This window comes from Megalops cyprinoides, chromosome 17, assembly GCF_013368585.1.
Source record: "Megalops cyprinoides isolate fMegCyp1 chromosome 17, fMegCyp1.pri, whole genome shotgun sequence".
Lineage (NCBI taxonomy): Eukaryota > Metazoa > Chordata > Actinopteri > Elopiformes > Megalopidae > Megalops > Megalops cyprinoides.
The window spans coordinates 2124111-2140373 of record NC_050599.1 but is presented as its reverse complement, the minus strand read 5'-3'; the positions used below and the strand labels follow the sequence as shown (position 1 = coordinate 2140373).

Genomic DNA, 16263 nt, shown 5'->3' with positions numbered 1-16263 from the left:
TTCCAGAGTGGGGCAGGGCCTGGGGTCGGCCATTGTGTCCCCCGCAGCTGTGATAACGGCGTTGCGCGGCGGGGCGGCTGGCCGCCGCGGTGTGTTTACCTGGAGATGAATCTGAAAGGGCGATGAGAGTGAGAACGCACACAGCGCGGGGAAAGGACTAAACGAGACGGAGGGGCGGGGCCCGTGGGCCGAGGGGAGGGGCACCGCTAACGCTGCGCAGAGGCCGCGCCCCCGGGCACAAACAGGCCTTGAAACGGTTAAGGAGTTCTCCAAACAGGGCCCTACCTTTTCAAACGCAGGGAATTTCGGCAGGATGAAATGCAGCACGGTTTATGTGCACCGTTGCCAAGGCCCGGAGATTCCGCGAAACTGCTCTTCTCATGCAAAACAACTGTACCCCTCTCAACAATAGGTACAGCAAATACAGCCGAAAACTGGCACGCCGGACCACAGAGGGAGCTGACAGGCGTTTAAAAGACGGGCGGTTTAAAAGGAAATGAGGAGCAAATTTACTCTCACATTGAAAGGAAACGCAATAAGGGGCTGAGAATGTGGTCCCTCTAAACGGTGTGAGAAAAGGGCTCCGTGTCTCTGAAGATCTGAAACCTGAATGCCGTTGAGAGGGTGCAGCTCCAAAAAGGGCACACAAGAACAAAAGCATCTCATTTGCGCTGAGATACAGAGCACAACTTTACACCACTATGAGACCCAAGGTATCAAAGCATCTCACTGCATTCACGCAAGAAGCTCCTACTTATTAATTTCATATAGCAATGTGACTGATGTGCATCACTTTAGTGAAAAAAGGTATAGTCTGCCAAGAGAGTACAAATTCATGTTAAGATTGTCAAAGCAGCACACAGAAATGGTAATGGCTGATATTGTTATTTTTTGCTCAGGGGTGTTGCAAAAACTCCTAGGGAAAGAGTATGACTTCAGATCTACATACAGGGCAGAAACTACAGTCATTCACATTCACTCACTGTTACCGCCTGCAGTCTTCTGACTACTACTGACCACATGTAAAGAGCAGGCATTGGCATAGTAGACCTGTCAGGATTACTTTAACACAGATAATGTGTTAATCATTTCTGACATTTAACTTGCACAGGGAGAGACTGTTCATTTAGAGTCTCTGCGTACACTTTCGATCTTGTTATTCTATAACACACAAAACTTTTCACACCATTTTCCGATGTCAAAACTGCCTTGTTTCTGTAGCCCCACCAAAAGGACACATCAGACAACATTTTGAAATGAGCCAATATCATTTATTGTTTGAATTTATTTCAGTTAAAACTGAAATGACACAAAGCTGGTTTGCAGATGTGATGGAGGCAGAAATCATTCGCCATTCTGACGGGTCGTGGCAGACCTGGGATGACGTGGAATTTTAAAACCGTGCATTCCAGATGTGGAAAATCAGGAGAATTCAACAAATGTATTTATTTCCTCTGTAATGTCAGAGACCTTTCACATTTTGTTGCAATTTTTACATTAAATGTATAGTTAATAAAAAGGCAAAGTATAGGTAAAATATTAAGTATTTTTATCTAAATGCTCTGCCCTCTGTGCATTGTGTTGGGTGTTAATTATTTAGCTGTCAGTGTTTGCACTCAATTTGCTCCTGTGCTCAGTAGCTCACATTTTGTGATCTGTGTCAAATTAGTTCCTACACAGACCAAGGAAATTCATATTCGGTTCCTTGGAAAACCATGGACAATTCAGGGATGAGCTACTGGGATGGGGAATTTTGTATTTAAGGCATGTCCAAAATGGAAACATACAAACAAGCTTGTACTGTCACTGGAATTTGTACCTTTGAAATTTCCAAGGCTTTTACTAATATTACTCACATCTGTTTTAAACAGCTTTAAAACCACATACTAAACTGTGGAAACTCCATGGATTGATGGTACAGTAAGTATATTTTAATAAGCAAAGCATTTCTTAAAATAAACTGTGCAATATCATTCAGACTAAACAGTGCACATCGGAATTCCTCAGATATATTAGCTGATTTATCTTTATCTGTACCTGCTTGCGTGACAAAGGATTATATTGCTACTAGTAACATGCAAGTATAGATCTACATCAATCTACATCTGGATGAATCTTTGCTGGACTGTCACGTGATAAAATTTTAAGGTTACAAGAACTCTCTTTTTCACTGTATGTAGCTATATACAACAAATTGTATATTATATTTCTGTGAGTGTATATATCTGTCTGTCAGCTGTTTCCTTCCTGTGTCACCTGATGTTCATCCATATGTAAAAGAGTAATTTGTTGTGTTTACTGAGAAACGGTGTGGGGTTCCAGGGGAGTTCGGTGAGCTCAGCATGAGCTACAAGTTTCTCTGGAGCTGGGGACAAAGCTCCCTGCTGGCAGGACAACACCCCTGCCCAATCTGTGTTTGCCCATCTGAGACGTCCCACCGCAGGGTCTGGAGGAGTCTAATGAATGAGGCCTTTACAGGCTGTGACACCTAACAGGCCGACGGTAAATGAAACCTGTGGAAAAGCCACTCGGCAGCTTAGCAGCTCATCAGCCTCCCGCTGCTCCAGACAAACACAGCCTCCCCTCACATAAAACACAATGACGCTTCTCTGTGATAAAGAGCTGCCTGGCAGGGGAGGGCCTGCAAAACTTCCTGCCTTTCCCTTTTTGGCACCAGAGCAGCTGCACCGGCCTTCGTAGTAGTTCAGGTGAGCAAATACTGCCAGTTCAATGCTGGCTGCATTTACTGTAGGCTTGGAGAATGCATGTGTGGGCCTACGCACTAAGCCCAGCAGGTCACGTGACGTCACAATACTCACAGCTGGGGCTGTGCAATCAAAAACAGGATTTCCCTTTAACTTTGCATTCTGGAATACAACTCTATCTCATCCCTGCATTCCGTGCGCAATTCAATGCAGGTTACAAAAAAAAAACAGGAAAAACGTTCTAGAAAACATTCAGCTGAAAATAAGCTGTTGACTTTGACTTTTACTCATTATGCATGCAGAGAACTCACAGAATTGTGCAAGTTTCGTTCCAGGTGCTGGCCGTTTTTAGAGAGAAAAGGGTGCACATACAGCCTGTTGGTTTGTGCGTGTGACAAGGTGGCCACACACAAAGCAGGAATGTGCTTAGTGCAGCAGCAAGGTCCCCAAAATGTTGAGGTACCAACTACCAACTACTTAATTTAATCTGTGCTTCACATATGTATCAGGGACAGTAGATGTGCAGAGCTGGCTAGTGACTGACAAGAAGAGCTTTCCACAAAATGACAGTTGGGATAAAACAATGATTCTGCTGTCTGTGACTCTGTGACTGTGGTTCCATGGGATCTGCTCTGCAGCAACAGACATGACGAGCTGCCTTACTTCATCATATCAGACGCAATGGCCCATTGCACGTGCCTCATTAATAAGTGTGTGGCTCCCAAACCCGTGGCCAGACCGAGTGTGATAGCTGTATGCGCATGGCAGCTTCATCCAATAACATCATGGCCGATTGCAATTACAGGCAGCTCTTCTCCTTCTTCCTCAGTGCAGAATTATTCATGCAGCGATTGGTAACTTTGATTGGAATGAGAGACACTTTATGGGAAGAACACTGGTCATGTAATGTCAATGGTTGTGTGTCTGGGAGGTTTCAACTCCACATAGGACAATCACATTCCGAGAGTTTCTCAGCGATCTGCCAGTGCCTTAGACACCTGTTATATCAATGGAATAGAGCTCTAGAGGCAAATACTGCACAACACCTGTGCTGTTTAAAAGGGAACCAGCACCACAGGTAATGAGAGATCTGACACATCTCTACTGCAGTAAGAGGATCAGTGAAACCAGAAGGTGGGTTTGCATTGCACAGAATTCTGCTCCTGGGCCTCTATGGACTGTCACTCATTTAGTGTTTCATGAAAACATTGAAGAATGTGTCAATGTATTCAATAACATCACTTTTGCAGTACAATATTTCACAAAAGTCACAAAAGACATATAAAAGTTATGAAAAACCATGGTTGTGTTTTGTTCTACCTCAGACAGGAGTATCTGAAAAACTAAACCCCTTTGAGAATTCGCTGCTACACTGTATGGATCTTGTTTAAAACATGTAAATGGAATCATTTCTGCAAATGTCACAATATTAAAACAGAATACATTCCAGCTCTGATGCTTAAAATATTCAGTTTTTCTTGGGGTAAAAAACCATGCAGGCATCTATTATCTTGTGCTTTCTACCTTATTCTATCCAATATTACGATTAAGGTAAGTATTATGTGCATTCACAGACAAACTAAATAATAAATATCCAGTCCAATGGCTGGATTAATATGGATATGGGGTCATTGCCCCATCAGCCATAAAGGGCTATAGGTGAACTGTAAGCAGCAGAAATTATCTGGGAAAAAGAAGTGGGTAATGCACTGCAATGTAAAAGTATGGATGTTTATAGGCTCAATCGCACGGGCAGCAGACAGGAGCAGACGGCCCAGGGTGGTCCAGTGGGTGGTCTGCCGTCTCGGCGAAATGGAACCAGCCCACAGTGCAAACAGCGTCCTCCCTGATGGGCGCCGTTTGCCTTGGGCGTTTGCCAGACGGCTTATTTGCTCGGTCTCTCGTACCTGGGACATCCCTGCGCCGAGACCCAACCAGACAGGTAGAGCAGGACAGCTCTGAGATCCGTCTCACTGGCCATCCCTGCAGGTGACACGGGAAGGGTGGGTGGAGTCTCTGTCAGCTGAGCTGCCCGCAAATAGTCTTGTCACGTACGATTTCCTCCAAGGTGGATTTCTGCTGTCCCTCACACGGCAGCACGATGGAACAGTTTCCTTATTATGATTCTATAACATTACAGAATTGCTATAGATGGAGAAATACATTATGACAGTTTTACTGAATGACTACATGCCTCTCCTCACAGTATTAAAGATTATATTTCATTTTTGACACAAGCCTAAAATGCAGTGTGCATGTAAAGCACAGCCAAACTGTCACTAAAAATATTTCCTGTCACCCGTTAATAAGTTGTCTTGGATGCCCTGTTTCAAGGTGATGAGAAAATGGTTTGGTTTAGGGATTCTAATGGGCATATGGTTTAGGAATTCTTACATAGCTTTATTTTGACAGTTGCACACAGATTCATGAATTATTTTCATATCTGCTTATCAATGCGTGAAGAGCCCAGTTTTACAACATATTGAAATTCCAGTAACAGCTTTGTAGTGACTTTGTAGCGTTCAGTGTTTTTAACACGTAAGTTGTGTGATGACTGGAAAAGCGCTCTCACTGCTGGACATTGTCTTGATTAGAGCGACACCTGCAGTTTAATCATTTGAGCATAGATTTGTTTGACGGATGTATTCATATGGCAATAAAACTTTGACAAAGAAAGATCGCTGAAATTGATAATGCAGTAACATAATACGGTGGACAATTCATCATCTGAACACAATTAAAAACATTTTATACTAATTTTTTAAAATCGCCTTTTTACACCGCATTTTGATTTTTTTGACTCCTCATCATAGCGTTTCAACGTCGTGTTGTTTGAACCCACCGAATATCCGTAGTGCGGAAGTATTTCAGGACAAGGGCATACAAAAAGGTAAGACACATGTTTATGAACATATTGCATTCTTGTTAATGCTATAGAGGACTGTTGAAACATTTCACGCATGCAAAATGAATAACTGGAGCGACACATACCTGACTGTATGCACGTTTATCGGATGTATGTTAGTAGTCAGCCATAGCTATCCACTATTGATATAGCCGCTGTAGCTTATTTGCCTTCTTTTACCCTCAGCGCAAACAGACCCATCACTTAAGATAGCTGCAAGTTCCACTTTTATGCGACATCATTCACGAATTAGTGTTGAGAAGCATAAGGTGAGTAGGCTCACTAGCAGAGGTGGACACCCTGGCTTCAGAAAGTAAAAGTCCTACCATGTATTTGTTCTAGCCATTCAGTAAACAAGATGATTTCACTAATTAGCTCCTCTACACCTGGCTAAAGAGTCGTGCTGATTAAATTGTGTAGTGCATGGGTGGAACAAATATGTGGCGGGACTTTTACTTTCTGAAGCCGAGCTTCTGCTCACTAGCAAAGAGCAATGGTATTTTCCTAACTCAACTTTTAAATTAGCAGACGTGCTGTCACTGTGTTGTGGAGACGATATTCACTGCTTTTATATCTCACCAGCCATGGGAAAAATATATTTTTTTCCCTTTCACAGATGGCTCCCAAACCTATGGAACCCTTTGCTAGAAAAGTGTTCAGAGGGGTGTTAGTGTTAGAGCTGGCTGGAGTAGTTGGAGCTTACCTGCTGTTTCAGGGGATGGACGCAAGCAGAGGTGAGTGTTTCTGACTGTAGAGCGGGACATTTTTCACTGTCAGCTCGCTTTGTGCTTGGTGCCGCTGCGTTTATAAGCTTTTTTCGTTTTAACAGATTTCAGGAATACTATGCACAGACGTTTCCCATCCGTTCTAGAAGGTGAGCACCAGTCGTCGAGAGGAAGCATGTATATTTTACCACCCCGAGCTATGAGACGAGTGGTTCAGGTGGCAGCAATAAATCTAATAACTGGAGATCTTCTTAACAAACTTTCATCTTTGAACAACCATTCAGAGTTGCTTGGTTGGATGTTGGATGCATTTTTTGCCAGGTTAAAGTTATACGAGACTACTTTAATTTCACAGCTCGTCATCTCCATCCAATCAAACACTTGTGGTTCACACTCAGTTAAACGAAAACCAGGAAATATGGAAAAGCCTAGAATGTCTGCCAGTGTGAAAGGTGTAAAATCCCACTCAGAAGTACCAGTCTCATAAAACACATGAAACAGTTCATGTTAGTGTAGAGGATTTACAAAATACTAATTAGCTGGATACTATTAAATATAACACTTGTGTGTTCAGGAATAAAATACTTTAATATTAATAAAGTATAACATTTAAAAGATAAATCAAAAAACACCCAGTATGTACATTTTTCATGTTTTTTGTTCCCATTCAGCCAGCGGTATGAATGGGTGTAAAAGGCATTGCATATAAAGACCTAGAAAAATAACTGGCTGTCCAGAAGCACACATTTTTAATACAGCATTAAATATAAAACATTGTATTAAATCTGGTCTCAGGAAACGCCACACCAAGCAGCTGTTTTATACAGAAGTTAAACTTGGACAGATCCTTACCAGTAGGGGGCAGCATGTACACATTTCTCCAGGATAACCCCCATAATGACAAACAAAAGCTGTTTTATTCAGTTTCACAGTTAGTTTCAGTAAGATTACTGAAATTAGCATGTTATTTCTGCAAAGACATGTTCTGCCTCAGCTGTTTAACTTCCTATGGAAGGTCTGGGCAGTAGGAGCTGAACGTGTTCAGTGTTTTGCTGCATCAGAAATGCAGCCTGTCGGCTTCGTTTGATGGCATACCGTGCATGCAGTGCCACTTTCTCTTCATTGTGGCGTGCCCTCGTTTCAGTCTATTACAAGAGCAACGAGTGGGCAGGGATCTACGGCATTCGGGAGGCTGACATGGACGCCTGGGCTGCCAAGAAGTCCTAGAGGTGAGCTGGTGCCAGCGTGACGAACCGCACGGTGACATTACACCATGGGACCTGAAATGTCTGTAAAGTCGCACTGTTTTTGAGGGTTTTATTTTGTGGGTTTCCTTTTGCCGTCCTTTTTCATTTTGCCGAACTGTTTCCGTTTCTTGAACATGGCCTTCTTCCTGCGCAGGGTCTTCATGTCTCTCCCTCGGATCCAGGCGTCTCTCTGGGCCTCCCATTTCAGCTGCTTCAGGCCTGGTGAGGAGAGAGGGGAGGAGAGAGGGGGGAGAGAGCAGAGATCATGGAGTGAAAAAGGAGGATGGCTCACAGCCTGGTGTAAGAAAAGGAGGATTCTGGACTATCTTTGCAGGGGAAGTACTGTGGACTCTGTCTGGACATGCAGTGAATGAACATTCTGAAATTCTCACACGGACCTCAGTGGAACTTGATTATGGCTAGCATCTAGCCGGGAGAATAAAGTCTGTAAAATTCCAGCAGTTACACGGTGTCCCGAGTTCTCACAGTAAGCTTGCAAGATCTGCAGATCAGTGCTGACTGCCCTGCTTACATTACATTATTGTCAGTTAGCAGACACTCTTATCCAGAACAACTTACATAGGTTACAGTTTTTACTTTACCCATTTATACGGCTGGATCTTTACTGAGGCAATTCAGGGTTAAGTGCCCCAGTAGGGAATCGAACCAGCAACCTTTTGCTAATGTGTCCTGTGCTTCACCACTATGCTGCTGCCACATAAGCATTATTCGCTGGGGGGGAAGCACAGTCGCCCCATTGGCACTCACCTGCTTTGTCTTTGTTTGCCATGGCGTTGATGCCGATGCTGTCAAACTTGGACCCAGCGTTTTCATCCAGCAGATATCCAAACTGTCAAACAGACACAGTGCATTTACCAGCAAGGCCTCAGATTTCCACAGGTACAGCCAAGCAATTTTACACACAGCAAATCCTTACTCTGCAGGTGCCCAGTGAGGCATTGTCAAAAGAAAAATCCCTCCCAAACGCTATCACACTAAACACTGTTTGCCCAATGCTGAGCAGCACTCAGCAAAGCTAAGTGTGACTGTGGAGGTGTTCTCCCTTTGACCATCTGCATTCCTCTATTTCCTCAAAAATACAGGTCTGAGCGCAGATATTACTGATCTTATCCTTGTGTTCACCAAAGCACCCCTTAGAATACTTGGATTGTTGTGGAAGTGTAGTGTAACACTTTACCTCTTCAGCTGAAGCAGACATGGCACCTTCCTCCTTCATCGCTTTCTTCTTCTTCCGACCTGGTTTTGATTCTGAAGTAAAAGCATATAGCATTTCTACTTTAAAGCCCCAAACGCACTCCAGCATGCTGGAATTAAAGCTGAATGGTGTTGAGCAAGTCAGAGAGTCTCACTCCTGTGTAATATCCATGGTTTACCTAAGGAGCCCGAGAAGCCGAGCTCTTCTGACTTCTTCCTCTTGCCCTTCTTGGAAACTGGGCTCTTTTCCAGGACTTCCTCCAACTCCTCTCCTGAATCTTGAGTGATAAGTACATTTAAATTAACTTAAATACATTTAAATTAAACTACACTGTTATGTCTTTAACTGAATCACAGACGAATGTGTTTTACATTGAAAAACACTGTCAAACAGCAATACCTGTCAGACTTAATGAAGTACATTTCATAAAATTTCAATGTGACCACGCAGTTTAAAAAAAGCTCACCTTCAAAAATATTGTCCTCTTCATTCCCTGGTTCTGTGAGACAAGGAAAGTAACGTGAAATCCCTTCCCATCTGAGAGATGGCAATGTCATTTTTAGCTACATAAGTGCAAGGTTCCACCATTACTACAAGCAACTAACAAACAGCATCTGACAACCATTCAGATTAACCTGAGACAAATTAATTGTGAGACAGAATGTCCAGATTACACTGGTGTTCACACTGAAAAGGAGGACTGGATTAGAGGCTCAAATTGCTTCCCAATAACATCTGAACTGACCACCATCCTCAGCCAGTGTACCTGCAGCCTCTTCATCTTCCTCCTCATCCTCTCCCCCGAGATCCACGAAGGCCCCTCCCTCCTCTTCCAGCTCGTCTCCAAAGTCCTCCTCATCCATACTGCCCAGAGACACCTCTTCGTCATCCAGGTCATCCTCATCCTCGTCCAGATCTGAGTCAGAATCATCCTCACCCTTCCTGCCTTTCTTGGATTTGCCCTTCACATTGCTGGGACACAGAAACACCACCACATTATTCAACATTAAGCGCATTAAGCTCTCTCTTTTCATAGAGAGTGCTGGGAGTGATAAGAGGTAGTCATTACTAAATCAAATATTAAAGGATCGAGAACACAAGGTTTTCAGGTAACATGCTGGAATGAAAGCTTACCCAGCAAAGTCCAGACTGTCGTCCTTAATGTCTGTGAAGAAGCTGTCCCCTTCAAAGTTATCTGAGGAAGAGGCAGACATGGGAACAGAGAAGCATTACAACATAATCCGAGATAGTGAGAGAAGACTGCAGCTTCACGTCCAGTATGACAAACAGAGGTACTGTAATCTGTCCTGGTTAGAACTCTAATTTGACACGTTGGTTAAAACTGGTTATCCCAGGTCTACATCACAGGCTGCCGGAGAGATAATCTCCAGCTCAGAGCCCGCTCGGGTCCTCCGGCCCCACGTGGAGGGAAGAGGGCGCCGCTCCTCACCGAGAGTTCTCTCGAACTCGTCGTCGTCCACGTCCTCCACGCTCTCGTTGTCCCCGCCCCCTCGCGGCTGCCGCAGCTGCTTCTCCCTCTCCCGTTTCTTAAAGAACCTGGTTTGGAGCGAGCACGGCAGTCAGACGGGCCGTTTCTCAACTCGCCTCAAACAGACACGCATGCTGACCATCTACACCACCCAGAGGTCGGCAAATCTCAAAATAAGCCTAAAAAGTAGACACAAGCTAATCATCTACACCACACAGAGGTCTGTAAATCTCAAAATAAGCCTAAAAAACAGGCATACACCAACCATCTACATCAGAGGTCTATAAATTTGAAAATACGTCTAAAAAAATTTAAACTCAAATTCAAACTCTGTGTGAGCCTGAAACTCGCTGGACTCACCGATAGAAGAAGACCTCGTCCACTGGAATCTGGCTCTCCTCCTTGGCCAGGAACTCTTCGCAATTCACTGCGAGAAGAGAGAGATGGTCGGGTGTTACTTGCTTCCGTGCACAAACAGACATGCTTTACAACCTCCCAGTGCAGTGGAGAAAAACTCACCAGCCAACGCTCTGATGTTGCCCATGGAGAGCCTGTGTTTGGGCTGCAGCACAGCGGTGTCTGTGTTTTCTGGGAAAAAGAAAAACACTAGGTTCCTGTACACAATGTTACATCTTAACATCCTTACAAAAGGTTTATGGGGTGCAAAACTCAGTGACGTATCTACATCACTGCAAAGGTAACAGGCATTATCTTCATATAACGTTTTAGTTCATGGATTATGAAATCACACCTGTCACCACAAAGCAGACCAATGCAATGGGCCAAATTCATAATCATAATTCATAATAACCAGGGAGCAAACACACCACACAGGCCTCACCTCTGTGCTTCTGCTGCTTGGGATTCCTGAACACGAAGCGATCCAGGAACCTGATGAGAGTGAAGTCTTGCAGAGGGTCGCCGGTGTACTGGATGAACTCACCCTGAGAGAGGGAGCAGAAATAGGGTGACGCAGTGCTCAAGTTTGTTTCTGAGCGATGATTACCTCTATGACACGCCGATATGAGGAGCTGTTACCCGAGTTCGTTGCCGACTAACATTCACTTCAATGGCATGCAGATATGTGCTCTGAGCTTGAGTTATTGCTTTCCCTCACAGTTTCAACATCTCCACTCAGTGCTATCCAGCCATTTCAGAGTTCCCTGTGACAGACGGTGTCAGAAAGAGCGTTTACCTGCAGAATGGTCCGGGCAAACAGGGCGACTGACGGGTGAAAATGAGCCGAGAGCTGAGGGGAGGGCGGACGGAGACATTAGGAACAGCACTGATAAACCCCACAGTGCACTGCATCTCACTACTTTACACACGTCATTACGTTAAAGCTCGAATCCTTACTCTTTTCAGCTCCCACAGAGTGGTGTGGTCAGCCCCGCAGAACAGGGGGTTCCTGTGCAGGGGGTCATAGGTCGTCATGTTCTTCCCACCTGGACAGAAACCGGACAGAGGGAGAAGTGCTGACAGTCAGACACGAGGAAAGAGAGCCATGAGGCGGAAAAAGCAAACGCACCCAAAGACAGCCAGCACAGAGAGAGGACCTCAAAGCCAAGCATTTCGTCTCGCTCTTTCTACTTTTATCATTTTAAAAAACTACATTTATAACAGCCAGAGGAACTACTGTAAAAGAGTCAATGACTCTCTGAGGAGACAGAAGGTCATTATGTATGTACCAAACAGGACACCAATTTCACTGGGGTCTGAGGAGGTAAATAGGAAAAGCCTAAGAAATGACCTCACCCTCCAGGTTTTGGTGATGCACCCAGGACGCAGCCTGGCTGGGCCTCTCCGGCTTCTCGCTCTGTCCTTCCTCCACCTTATCAGCATCTGTAAACCTCTCCTCCTCATCATCCTCTTCCTCGAGGTCTTTGAACTTCTCCTCCTCACTGTCCTGTAGAGGAGAAAGTTCACACAGAAAGTCACTCAGTGGTTTCAATGGTTTGCATTCACATGCTGCTGTAGCGAAAGGCATGTAAAAACTCAGAAGACCACAGCTTAGTTATTGTGTTATGGAACCATAAAACAATACCATATTGGCATATTAGCGTTATAAACCTGTGATTTTTTGCTTGAGAGAACCGCATGACCGCACATGCTGCATAACAATACGCACACACGCATATGCACAAGCGCGCACACACACACACGCGCACACACGCACACACACATACATGTGCTCACACATGCACAGACAACAGATGCTGACACAGACACACACACATGCACACACAGACACCACACACACATACCTACAAGTATGCACACACACACACACACACACACACACACACACGCATGCGCGCACACAGGGGCAATCACAGAATCTTCGTTCCAAACCGAGTCGACTCACCCCCTCATCCTGCAGCAGGAGCCGGAGACCCGGCTTGGCCTTCATCACCTCTGACACCAGGAAGAGCGCCCCACAGGCGAAGGTGGGGTTCTGCTCACAGCTGACCTGCAGAAGCCTCTTCACGAAGGCCTTGACCCTGCGCAGCACGATGTCCACCTTCATAGACTTGTACAGGAGGTTGAGGAACATAGTCTGCCTGGAACACAGTGCGAGACCTGGGTCCAGCAGCTTCCTGTTACACAGAGAGAGACAGGATTTGAGTTCAGCTGTGATCCCTAAAAGTAACAGGCAGGAACAGCAAAAGTAATTTACTAATAGAATAGCTTGAGCTATTCAACAGAGGCCTTTTTGTAACAACCAATGAAATTAAATACTATGATGTACATGTCAACTATTACATTGTTATTATGTTTTGTGGTCTGAAGGACTACATGACAATTATTACACTGTTATTATGTTTTGTAGTCTGAATGACTGTTAAACCTAACTGTGAAATCAAAACGTGCTACATCACCTTCAGCAACTTAGATATGTTCTGAGCAATGTCATCTTACCATGACATCAAGCGACTTGGACATTTTCTGAACATATGTCATGTGACCATAAAAGTCCTGCTGAAGCCACTCACCGGTAGAGTGCAACGTAGTAGCGGTCAGAGACGGTCTGCTGCGAGTCCATCACCTGAAAGAGCAGCATGAGGGCCTGCACAGCCGTGTTGAACTTCACCACGTGCACCACCTTAAACAGGGTGTCCAGCTGCTCCTTGATCTTGTCGTCGCCCGCCCGGGCGTAGGGGTACGCCCTGTTGACGCCTGACAGCAGGGCGCTCAGCATCTTGGACTCCACGTCCTTCTTCTTGACGCAGGCGCGGAAGAAGGAGAAGTAGATGGAGATGAGCCTGGCGGCCAGGTCGGCCTCCTCGTGGCTCAGCAGCACCTGGTTGAGGAAGCAGACGGCGTAGTACTGCGCTTTGGGGTGCACGTTGGGCCGGAACATCAGCCGCTCCACCTCGCTGCACACCACCCCCTTCATGTTGGGGTGTTTGTGCAGCAGAGTCTCCAGCAGGTAGGAGGCCTTGGAGGCCGTCTTGTACTCGGGGTCGCCCAGCTTGTTGACCACCTGGCCCAGCAGCACCCTCTCCTGCTCGGGCCGGGAGCACAGCAGCTCGTGGGCGGTGGCCAGCGCCCAGGCCTTGGTGGCCGCCACCGTGTCGTGCGCCAGGGTGTCCAGGGCCGCCACGAAATCCGCCACCTGCTGCTTCAGGAGGTGCTCGAAGTACCAGAGGACGAGGCGGCGGTCGCGGGCATCGCGGTTCCCGCTGGCCAGCTCCTCCAGCCTGTGGAAGGGCCGCTGGGCGAAGGGGCGGAGCTTGCGGCTCTCGGGGAGCAGGTCGGACAGCAGCAGCTCCCTCAGGGTGTCCAGCGCCATCAGGCTCTGCCGCCGGCTGCCCTTCTTCTTCACCAGCGACACCAGGGTCTCAACAAAGTGCAGGCTGTGCACCGGCGCGTCCTGGATCAGCAGCGTCATGGCCGCCATCCTGTCCGCCAGCGTCCCCGTGGACACCACCGTCTTCATCCAGGCCGAGTTCGCCCCCTTCTGCATGCTCTTCTTGCTCTTGAAGAGGTCAACCTCGGACTCCAGCAGCTTCTGGGCCAGGGCTCTGTATTGGGACACCAGGGCCTCGTCCTGTGGGGCGGAGTTGGTCTCGTTGGTGTACTCCAGGTCGAACCACTTGCCCCCTGGTTTGATCAGCAGCACCTGCCTCTTGTGGAACTCGAACACGTCTGCGCTCGGCTTGCCCTTCTTCCCTTGACTGGCAGCGCCGTCCGCCTCTTTGGATTTTTTATTCTTCTTTCCCACCCCTGCTTGCTGCTCCACACCTTTCGAGGTCTCCTTCGCCCTCTCCGCATCAGGTTTGACCTTCTGAACCTCGGCTTTTTTGTTCTTCTTCTGAGCTGTTTTTGGGTCCTCCTCTTTCGCCTGCTCGTCCTCTACGACCTGCATCCGGCCGGAGTAGGAGCGGATGCCCAGCTTAGAGATGAAGGCCTCCAGCTCCCCCTCCTTCAGGTCATCGATGATCCCTTTCTTTCCACCGTCCACGAGCTCGTGGGAATCATCCACAGTCGCGAGCATGACATAGTCAGCCTAAATCCGGGGAGAAAAACACGCACGCACAACGTCAGTGAGAATGCAACGGACTTGATGTTCATGGACGTGATGGTCATACAAAATTCAACAGCCTAGGTCCATCTTAATACATGCACACAAGATAATTATCTGAATAATTTAAATATTTGTAGACTGTTACTGTGGCGACGTAGGCTACGGTAAAGTCCAGCTAACAAGGAGTCATGCTTCAGATATCAGTGATATGAATCAACTTAACCACACACAAATGTTTTTCATCGTGTAAAACGTTCTTATGATTTCTTGTACCACTTCATGGTTTAGAAAAATTATCGACTACTCAAACGTGTTATTGCTACCATCTAATTGGTAGCCAGCTAACTAACCGTTATTAGTGACGCAAACACAAACTTAGTAAATAGAAGCACTTTGATTGCCATGTGCTGTAGTTAGCTGGCTATGTTAACTCAGTGTTTAAAAGACCAAGACATTTATGTTTTATATTTACACCACGTGTATATATTCAGGGGTAGCTCGCTAGCTTGCTCCATAGGCAGACTCACTTTGGTGCCTCCCAAACGTAAAACCTCGTCCAGGTTAAACTCATCGTCCGGTTTTCGAGATCCTCCCTTTGACGTTGGTTCTTCATCTGCCTTGTCCCCTTCGTTTTCAAGCTCCTCGTCGTTATCACAAAACTGTTCTGTTTCCATTTCACCACGCTTGCCTGCGGACGCCATGCCTGGAAATTGGGGGAGCGCAACGCAATAGCTAGCTGGCTAGGTAGCCAGCAAAAATCCTGGAAGGACAATAAAAATAAAAATACGCACAAGCAAAAAAGAAGGTTAAACGATACTCGTATTAGACTGTGATATTTTAAATTACGTATAAATGTATACAGAATTTAATACATGTATATATGTTCCGCCTTTGCTTGGAAAGTACAATTTACGGCTACTTCAGCAGCCAGGACAAAGGGGCCGGAATCCGCAGTCAAAGGTCACAGTAACCACGTGGTCCAGTGTGAGGGTGATTTCTGTTGCAGCCCTATAGTTCTGTGACAGCTATAATGCGGTACATTGTAGCGAACCTAACATCCTAAAATTACCTGTAATGAAGCGATAGCACAATCTGTAAAGTTATTGGTAGCATTGTTGGTAGCTACAATGTTTTCCTCTAGGACGTTATCTTTGGTGGGTTTGTGGCTATGTCGCTGTTGGTTTAACAGTAGTCGGCTGGATAATAGTTCGCTGGCCATATATTATTACTAAATCATGAGGTATTCTTTCGCATCAAGCTAAGGACATGGTCTGTGAGTCTGTGGTAGAAGGAGTTTGGACGTGGCAAACGCCAGCTTTGGTCTTGAAGGATTATCAGTAGCAGGTCTGAGAATGAGGGCAGTCATAGTCAGTTTTCCAATAAATGAAAATATTATTCGAGTCCTACAATACTTTGAAAACAGTGGAGACATTACTCACACAATAGGT

The 16263-nt window shown here is 45.9% G+C and overlaps 2 protein-coding genes across 5 annotated transcripts; one reads left to right on the top strand and one right to left on the bottom strand.

Moving 5' to 3' along the window:
• The first annotated feature begins 5568 nt into the window (after nucleotides 1-5568).
• On the top strand, nucleotides 5569-8145 carry LOC118792370 (protein CEBPZOS-like). 4 transcript variants are annotated; one of them, XM_036550202.1, is made up of 5 exons: nucleotides 5576-5595; nucleotides 5797-5879; nucleotides 6227-6344; nucleotides 6440-6484; nucleotides 7480-7585. In XM_036550202.1, the coding sequence occupies exons 2-5, from the start codon at nucleotides 5841-5843 to the stop codon at nucleotides 7560-7562; spliced, it is 285 nt and encodes a 94-aa protein (XP_036406095.1). In that variant the 5' UTR covers nucleotides 5576-5595; nucleotides 5797-5840; the 3' UTR covers nucleotides 7563-7585. The 4 variants fall into 4 exon arrangements, with proteins under 4 accessions (XP_036406097.1, XP_036406095.1, XP_036406096.1 ...); XM_036550203.1 differs by lacking the exon at nucleotides 5576-5595 and adding an exon at nucleotides 7737-8145 and having other exon boundaries at nucleotides 5714-5879; nucleotides 7480-7564; XM_036550204.1 differs by lacking the exon at nucleotides 5797-5879 and having other exon boundaries at nucleotides 5569-5595.
• Nucleotides 7629-15569, bottom strand: cebpz (CCAAT enhancer binding protein zeta). Its single transcript, XM_036550208.1, has 17 exons — nucleotides 15343-15569; nucleotides 13281-14797; nucleotides 12653-12884; nucleotides 12043-12193; nucleotides 11644-11732; nucleotides 11483-11536; nucleotides 11129-11231; nucleotides 10807-10875; nucleotides 10648-10714; nucleotides 10249-10355; nucleotides 9933-9993; nucleotides 9565-9770; nucleotides 9265-9297; nucleotides 8977-9075; nucleotides 8781-8851; nucleotides 8351-8432; nucleotides 7629-7801 (listed from the first exon to the last, which is right to left on the bottom strand). The coding sequence occupies exons 1-17, from the start codon at nucleotides 15514-15516 to the stop codon at nucleotides 7653-7655; spliced, it is 3264 nt and encodes a 1087-aa protein (XP_036406101.1). The 5' UTR covers nucleotides 15517-15569; the 3' UTR covers nucleotides 7629-7652.
• Between the last annotated feature and the right edge of the window lie 694 nt (nucleotides 15570-16263).